Here is a 9157-nt window from a genome sequence, read left to right on the forward strand (position 1 = left end):
GCTATAGCAATGGGAACCTCAGAGCTGTAAAAAAGAGCTGCTTCTTGCTATAAGTTGAATTTCTTCGTAAACATTAACCAAAATTATACAATAAGTTTGGTAAATTAAGTGACGCTGACATCTCATCGGAGTGAAATGAAGGTAATTTGTGGAATTAAAACATTATAATATAGGATCATGGAAAAGTTACTGGCAAGTTTTTGGAATATCGGAAAGACTGCCGCGGTGGCGTAGTTGTATTGCATGTCCGGTACAATAGTGCTCTGAGGTCCTGGGTTCGAATCCCGGGTCAGGCAAAGTGATATTTGGGTTTTTCTGCTCAGTATCAGCCCGGAGTCTGGAATTTGTGCCCGATATGGCGATAGGCTCGCCCCCTATCACATCATGGGACGGAACATACTTGGCGAAAAGTGGGTGCCCTAGTTGTGCCTCTACATACCCTTCGGGGATAAATGCGTGATGTTATGTATGTATGTATGTAAGTTTTGGAATTTGATATATGGTCGCACAACATATTATCCTTCCAAATAAAAAAATAATTTTCAAAATCAGTTACTAAATGATTGAGTTCTGGAGTCTACATTAAAAAAATGTCGAACTAAGAATCTCCTCCTGTTTTAAAGGCGGTCACTAAAAATAAACTTTGCCGCGAGCCTCTTCTCTATCGCTGAAAGATCTGGGAGATCTATAAACTCCTCAAAGCATTTCATATCTTAAGCCTTCAATCCATATTTCTATATCTCAATTACTATTGAGTTTGCGCTACATTTCTCAAGATATATACTTATAGTTTTTCTTTAATATCCCTTGTATAAGGTCTGGATCAAATCTGGATAAAACAGAACCTATAGAAGAGAGCCTACTTTATTAGATTCTGAAGTCTATAGGTGTTCCATTAGTTCTATATTTCACAATGCTCCAATGTTTGTTCTTCTCTTGAGCGCTTGATGCATGCAGTGAGTGCTACTTTAGGCATGTCTTTTACGCCCTTTACGCCATCTGCGTCCGCTGTGACCGCATCATCCTCTGTGTCTCAGCCACCAGCTGCGCCCTCTAGCCACAGCGCTCTTAGGGTATATAAACGGTAGCCTGAGTTTGTAATTCATTCAGTTCTAGAAGTAGTCCAGACAACACGAACTAAACAGTCAAAATGGCGTGGCAATTAGTCTTACTGACTTTACTGAGTCTTGGAGCTGTTAATTATGCCAACCTAGGTAAGTTTTTATATTTTATAGTCTGACTAGGAAAATATAGAACCTTTGGATTCGCCACTTACCCTTTCTCGTTATAAAGTTTATTTATTTAATATTATCCCACAGGACTTATACCGAATGTGATTAGATTTACATTGTTATTTAGCCAATTCAGATACACATAGCTATGTGAAGGTATTTCTATAACCACCCTTCGAAATTCAACCAGTGTACATTGAAAGGTATCTACGTTCTGCCCAACTAGATTAATCGTGTTTATGGCTCTTCCTACTTTGTTTTTCATTCCCTCTTATCAGCCCTTAGTCCGGCAACAACACGTCCATAGTCTTTACATGCTAAATACTCAATGATTGTTAATATTATGTTCTGAAAATCATCCATCACAGTCGGCATGAGCTCTGACATGACACGAAAAATTCATGGTTCCATATTCATTATCAAAACTCAATATAACAAAAAGTATGCCCCGTAGTTTCTCACATCAACCATTTATGGACGTGATAGAATAAATGCATATGTTTTTTTCAGATTGTGTTTTGGACTTCCAAAACGACTTTGATACCTCAAACCCGCTTCCAATAATCTTAAGGGATAATAAATTATTGAACCCGGACCCAAACACCTGCAGTGTCGTTTTGCCTGAGGGTTCAAAAATTCTTATTGGCTGCCCTGGGGATACAAATAGTATCATGTACATGCAACCACATGGAAGAATCGATACTGGGTTAAAGCAACTGGTAAGTACGTTAAGGATCTGTCGTATGCAAGAACCCGCTTGGTTTGTTAAGCAAATCTACATTCTATTCTAATACTAGCTTTTGCTCGCGGCTTCACCCGTGTAAAAGAGTTTACCGGGCTACTTTTGTTGCGGGAAAATATTTCTCCCAGAAAAACTTTATGACGGGGCAGGAGTCGTCGGCAAAAACTAGTAATTACATAAAATTTATGGTTTTCAATTTGCAGGAAGCATCTTGTAACGGTGGTAGTAACTTTATATCTGGCAACAGTTTACTAGACAGCTTCGCTTTAAAGGAAATATCTTGTAAAGAACAACCCAAAGTAACGGTTCGAAAAACGACGAAATGTGGCAAAGATAATCAACATCAAACTTACCAGTAAGTGATAATTTTTTTAAAGCGACCTGCTCGTCATTCGACCTTATCCACTTCGATTCTGAATTGTGAATAAGTCATATAAATACGTTCCCTTTACCCTGAATGGATGAAACCTGCCCATTCTCGCCTCCAGAGTGACAATTTCTTAGCGACTGTCATTTCTCGATGGTGGAAATTACGCTGGAACTGCAGCGAAGATTGAATAATCTACTGATGATAAATAGGTATAAATATTAAAATATTTTTTACCTCCCCAGATGCGGATATACTATTGGAAACGTATTTGTCTGGGCTTTCGAATCTTGTTACGATGAGAGGCTTTACATCCCGTCTCATGTAAAATACGAGATCAGGCCGCATACTTGCACTCCTGCACCAACTGCTCCATCAGGAAATATTCTAACTGGACTATGTAAGTCTTTTGTGTGAGATGCACCTTTGAATATACCATCTTTATGTCTATTATTGACTATATTTGTTACATATATATACAAGGTTGTTCTTTCATTCGAATAAGCAAAGATCTCAAGCCATACAGATCACAAATTAGAACGTAGGTACTTTGAATTTACATTACTTTCAAATTATAATTCGCAACTATGAAGGTGATAAGGCGCAAATTACATATCTAACTCCTTTTCTCGGTGATTATTTATATATAGATATTAGTTGCTGTTTTACATAAAAAAATGTGGTGGAGCAATATCTACCCATATTGTTTACATTCATATTTAGGGTGTAACTGCAAATATATAAATTTTTCCGAGATAAATATTTTAGCTGGAATAAAAAGTAGTGTATAAAACTCAGAAAATTTCAAAATGAGTTAAGTAGTTCCTGAGATTAGCGCGTTCAAACTCTTCAGCTTTCTAAATTAGTATAGATTGTAATGAGGAAAAGTTGTGACTTTGTTTTTAAGGCCTAATCTCTGGAACTACTGAACCGATTTACATTTTTTTCACTAATAGGAAGCTACATTATCTTGAGTCCTATAGCAAAATACAAGCAGGTTTTTCCCGAAAAACCTTCTCGCAAACGGAGCCTCGAGCAAACGCTAATAAAGTATAATTTGTTATCATAACATGACACGTATTCATCGTATCATTTTGTGTTTTTTAAGCAAAATTATCAAGATGTTACAAACATTTGTTTTCGATTAATTTCAGTGGAAGGTCTGCTTGGCATAGTGTTGTATATATTAAGCGCTGTGTTTAATGTATTGACCTCACTAGTTGCACAGAAGGCAAGGTTCATAGAACTTTTCGGCACAGAACTTGCAGATGTCTACCTACGCGATGATGTAAGTAATGTATTTACTAATGGTCTCTCAAAGTACAGAGCAAAAGAGCACGTGGACGCAACCCAATGCGATGGTCCGATCAGATCCGCATCACACTAGATTTATCTGTATATGACGCAATACAGATGGCCAATAGACGGGATCGATGGCGTGAGAGCTGGTGAGACGTGGTCACGACCCTCAGAACAGGAGAACGACGCAAGGAGGAGGCGGTTTCTTATATGTGAAATTCCGCCTGGGTAGATACTAACTAAAAGAGGTCCATATAATCCGATTCCCGCCGGCTTTTTTCGTACTGAAAATCTAATTTTAATGATAAAGATTTGTAGTCCGCGTTTATTCATAGTAGTACTTATATGTTGTGTCGAGTTTTCTTTCGAAAATATCACCATTCGCAACTGACACGCACACATAAAAAGATGTGCTCTCGCGTATGGGTTCCGAATCCGACAGCTAAGAGGGGAAGTCGTACTACACACGCAATACAACTAAGCCATCGAGGCACTCAGTCATCTTAGAACTGGCAGTGCAGTAAAGTCAACTCCGTGACCACGGTCTTCATGAAGGCTGCAAAGTCTTCAAAACATCGGAAAAAAATTCATTATAAAACTTGAAAATAGTTTTATTTCAGTTCTGTAAAATTTTAACGTAGGGGAAAATATATTTTTTTTAGAAAAGCAAGGTAATAATAAAAAATTCTCCACAGAACCTCGAGCCGTGCTATTTAGCGAATCCCTTTTACTTCGCCACTGTAGCCGAGCAATCGGTCACTACTCATTATGTCAACTTGGCTCCCCAATGGAAATCTGTCACTGAGAGCTTGGAGAGTTTGCAACAAGTAAGTACTTGCTTTCGCACATGTTGGTAATTAATTTGGAACTATTTATGTACAGTCAGCCACTCAAGTAGCTGTAAAAATCGCCTTTAAACTTTTATGGCCATCGTTTTGGTGATTAATATAAACTTCGAAGCGTCTACATTATTTAATACAAAGAAAAAATAATTTCAATTGAAATGTATGTGTACTTTACTTTTTAAAGTTTTAATTCGTTCACATACTTTTGTGGCTGACTGTACTAATGATAAAATTAAACAAAGAGATACATTTTATTTTTATTTCTCCGGGAGTTTTGGGTCAAGGATTGTTAAAATAAATATTTCAATATTTTTAAATTACTATTTTCTCCACTATGGGGCTTGCTCTCGTTTCTTACAAGCCCAAACATGCTATATCTGATGGAAGTTGCTGAGGAGTTGGGTATCTCGTCGACTACTTGACGTTGAAGCATCACCTCAAAATTATCGTGTCTTGAAAATACCCTCCAAGTAACAATACACTTAAATCAATCTGGCCTATGAAAGTAGGAGATGAGCTGATAATCTTCAAACGCTACCCTGATTGCGTTTTCGTTTGGAAGCTACGTTACCACAGACAGATCTTTAACTTATAACCCTTCTTTTGTGTCGTGGTTTAATAAGGAATTGACGTATGTTCCAGGGAGTGCAAAACTACGTAAACCAGGGCCAGAATTCATTGACGGTGTTCTCCGGCACTATCGGTGTTCTCACGCTACCCACGAGCTTGGGCAGTTCCCGGGCCTTGTACCTGGTCACGTTTTTGGGCTCAAACGTGTGTCCAGTACCACAGTACTTCTACAAGGTGAGTAGCGTCTATTTAATATGCCTTTGCTCTAGCCACTCAACACACATCATGCCTTCATTTCCGAAGCGTAGATCGCCACGTGGTCCATCCCATGATGACGCCCATCGCCGTATCGGGAACAAATTCCAGACTCCGATTTGATACAAAGCAAAAAAACCAATATCACGTCCCAGGTTTCGAATCCTGGAGCTCAGAACGGTGGGCAGGACCGAGTCAGCACTTAAGATAAATTAATAAGCGGACAAATCTTCACAGTAATGGATGAGGGCTGGCAGCCGGTCAGATCTTGAATAAAAATAGAAATGTAATCTATGTACATACAGAGTCATGTCGACATTTCGTTAGTAAATAAAATCACATACTCGTCTTCACACCTCTGCTGACATTGTGACAAACATCTATGAAAATATTTTCACCAAAAATCCTAGTTTCACTTTTCAAATATTTTCATCATTAGTTCAATGAGAATATGGCGTGTGTGAGTGTATTTCTGACTGAAAGTGTGATCGCTGCGACGAATTCTCTTAAAGTAGTAGTGGCAATCTTGTTCAAGGCCATTCACCTCAGCTGTAAACTATTTTACAAATTATTCAATTAATTTTTTAGGTGGTGATAGCTGATCATGGACCTCTGGTATTCCTCATATCAAATTCTATAGCCGCTGTGCCAAGTGGCGTACCGTTTTGCACTGATTTGGGCAGCGACGCCCATTCTGGTATCAGCTGGAACCGTAAAAGATCCTTTGACCTGTGCTGTGACTTCGAGGAATTTCAGAAAAAAGTTAGCTATTTACAATTCTAACTACCTAAGTATGCATAAGTCATTTAAACAAAAAATCATAATCAATCATTTTACATATAATTGATGCTATATAAGTATTTATTCATTATATTTTGTATAAGTTCTTTGAAATCCTTGTGATGATTTTGGTATCTGTACAAAGTACACCATTGTTATATAAATTTATTAAAATATGTATTATTTATCAATATCATTTTGTGTGCAATAAATATATGTTTTATAAAAATATGTGGTTGATGATTTGATAAAAAATAACAAAGCACCAGTAAAAAGGTAAAACAAAGAAGGTTAACTCTTCATTTCATGCTTAAGTTTCCTGAGCGAAACCGCGCACTAACCATATTAGAAACCATCTATCAGTGGCAAAGGTAAAAAAATAAAATGGTAACCCGACGCAAAAAAATCCATAGTTGACATATCGCAGCGAAATTGACACAAAACAAAAATTAAGAAACATTAACGTATATTCAAAGTCTGAACCAAAATAGCAACCAAAACGTCACTATTTATTCACTTGAACAACAAATAATTTTATTTATTTGACTAATATTTTTTATTCAAATATAGGTTTACACTTTGACTCCAATTTTTATAACATGAGCGCCGCTCTGTACTCAACCACAAGCCGTCAATATTGACCATACTAAAGTCTGTTTGAATGGATATCAGTTCAAATCAGTTGAATACAGTGAATGTTCGGATCGATGAAGAAAAAATTAATAAACTTAAAAGGGAAGCCGGTAAAAATCGGGCTGAATGTAAGCTTCGCCACTGCTATCTATGTACTCGAATATAAAACTTGTAGAAAAAAATAAATATACAACATATCTCTACAATATAATATGTTATCTTAACTTTGGTAGTTTATTTTTTTGCTATGGATATTGTATCATTAATTTACTACCTGTATAGAAAAAGTACCTATTTGTTGTGAGATAGTGTTGCATTCACTGTCGAGTATTGCTTGCAATTTATTTGTTATAATACAACTACATGGACTGACACAACATAATGTTTATTTTAAGGGTAAGTATATTGTGTATTTAAGGTATCTAATACCTTAAATACACGTACTTCAAGATTTCTGTTTTAAAACTATATTGTAAAAATGAATCAAATAAATTCATCTTTTGGGACATGACGGCCAATCTTAAGGGACATCACACCGCCAACTTCCTGACTCCGAGCTGCGACTGAGTTATTGTTAAGATGGAAAAACTCAGTCATAATTATCACTGGCCCGACGCGGAATTCGGACCCAGGACCTCAGCGCGGTAACCGCACTTGTACCGTGTACGCGTTACAACCACACCACCCTCAACAGTTTTTTTATATGAAATTTCCGGAAGCCCGAAAAGGCCCTGCCCTACATAATTCCTCATTCCTTTCCTTGAAAAACTAGCAGGCCATCCTTAATTCTCTTTAGTGTTTATGGGTGTGCCAATAACTTAACATTAAAGGACAGCTTTTTTACAGTTTAGTTGGACTCTCAAAGGAGTTTGGTATCAGACAGGCTCGTAACCAATTTACCAAATAAGTAATAACAAAGATTTGTATTGTTTGAATTAGATAAAAAAGAGTATTACATGATATTATTTCTTTCAGATATAATATAAATTATGTACATCGACTACGGGTATAGACAGAAAGACTCATTCATCAAGAAATTGGGAAAATGGACTTGGAAAACCTCGGTCAATTTGGGCAGAGACTTCTGTCTCAGGACCACCATTCATGGGTTTCAACACATTGCTCAGCCTGGCAGATATTGGTTTGAAAGGTGACTATCAAGTATTAAGAATGTTCAAATTGTAATCTTTCTATTGCATGAAGAATTTTTCTTTTTTTTTTTTCATTTGAGTCACCATATTTTGCTACTGCAATGGCGCGTCGCCACGATGCAGTAAGTGTATTGTCATTTCAATCCATGGCCAATCCACTGTAGAGCTTCTCTACTTCATATGAGATGTGGGCTTAAAATTATTTGCCATCATGCGCAATGACGAAACAACCAAGACAAGTCCTCGCCTAAGGACAAGGACTCCGCCTGTCCAAAATCACAGAGAATCTAAATATCCCTACTAACTGTGCTATTATTATAAGGTCTGGACTCTGGAATACGACCTTCCTAAATACTATAATGCAGAAGAATTTTCTCAGGTTACTTTGGTTCGGATTGACGATGGTAGCGATAATTGGGGCCGTAGGAGTAACCAGAGATCAGTGGCAGCGGTACAACGAGAACCCGACGGTTGTTACCCTGGAGAAGAACTTCAGGACCTGGCAGTACAGCGTGCCTGCTATCACTGCGTGTATCGAGGTGCAGTTTTAATACCAATTTGTAAACAGCAATTAGAATTAACATAGTTATATGTTTTATGAAGATAAATTTTCTCTTCTCTCCTGTCCTACCCTTGACGATAGTTAAGGTAATATTCTTCGTAGTGGAATAATTATGGTTTTCTTACCAGATAGATAAGTGACAATAATTTGTAAACTGGTAGAAATTGTGATAAAGACTACGTTAATATTATCTATAAAATACTTGTTCACTCTAGCCGTAAAGCCCCAGAGTGAAAGAACCTCCAGCTCAATGAACTCAAATTCACGGCCAAACAACCAAGAAATAGAGATTAGGGGAAGACCCTCCCTAAACCATATCCATTTTCTTTGAAGTTTTGATTCTTCTGGAATTTTAATGCCCTTTTACACCAACGATCATTTAACACGAGGTGACTTACTTATAATAATAATAATAATATCAGCCCTGTATTATATACTTGCCCACTGCTGAGCGGGCCTTCTCTACTACTGAGAGGGATTAGGCCTTAGTCCACCACGCTGGCCTAGTGCAGATTGGTAGACTTCACACACCTTCGAAATTCCTATAGAAATTCACAGATGTGCCTTTCCTCACGATGTTTTCCTTCACCGTTAAAGCGAACAATAAATTCACAAAGAATACACACATGATTTTAGAAAAGTCAGAGGTGTGTGCCCTTGGGATTTGAACCTGCGTGCATTCGTCTTGGCTCGTCAAGTGTGTGTGTCCCAACATTTTCCG

General features: G+C 37.5%; 1 protein-coding gene and 1 long non-coding RNA gene across 3 annotated transcripts; both read left to right on the plus strand.

The window, feature by feature from the left end:
* Positions 1–1096: 1096 nt before the first annotated feature.
* Positions 1097–6254, plus strand: LOC119188575. The gene is made up of 8 exons (XM_037446774.1): positions 1097–1214; positions 1743–1951; positions 2178–2329; positions 2587–2741; positions 3496–3629; positions 4336–4467; positions 5128–5289; positions 5899–6254. Exons 1-8 carry the CDS (start codon positions 1151–1153, stop codon positions 6091–6093), a joined length of 1203 nt encoding a protein of 400 aa, XP_037302671.1. The 5' UTR covers positions 1097–1150; the 3' UTR covers positions 6094–6254.
* A 902-nt stretch (positions 6255–7156) lies between these two features.
* On the plus strand, positions 7157–8408 carry LOC119193112. Of its 2 annotated transcripts, none has more exons than XR_005113841.1 (3): positions 7157–7367; positions 7699–7873; positions 8254–8408. It is a non-coding gene; the product is annotated as an uncharacterized LOC119193112 (long non-coding RNA). The 2 variants fall into 2 exon arrangements; XR_005113842.1 differs by lacking the exon at positions 7157–7367 and adding an exon at positions 7427–7630.
* Positions 8409–9157: the final 749 nt, after the last annotated feature.

This window comes from Manduca sexta, unplaced genomic scaffold (genome assembly GCF_014839805.1).
Source record: "Manduca sexta isolate Smith_Timp_Sample1 unplaced genomic scaffold, JHU_Msex_v1.0 HiC_scaffold_3609, whole genome shotgun sequence".
NCBI classification, from domain to species: Eukaryota; Metazoa; Arthropoda; class Insecta; order Lepidoptera; family Sphingidae; genus Manduca; species Manduca sexta.

Excerpts from the sequence above, each read along its gene's own strand:
- LOC119188575 (XM_037446774.1), top strand. The coding sequence starts at position 1,151 with ATGGCGTGGCAATTAGTCTTACTGACTTTACTGAGTCTTGGAGCTGTT. Across the intron at positions 2,330-2,586 it reads AATCAACATCAAACTTACCA|ATGCGGATATACTATTGGAA; the intron begins GTAAGTGATAAT and ends TTACCTCCCCAG. Across the intron at positions 5,290-5,898 it reads TACCACAGTACTTCTACAAG|GTGGTGATAGCTGATCATGG; the intron begins GTGAGTAGCGTC and ends TTAATTTTTTAG.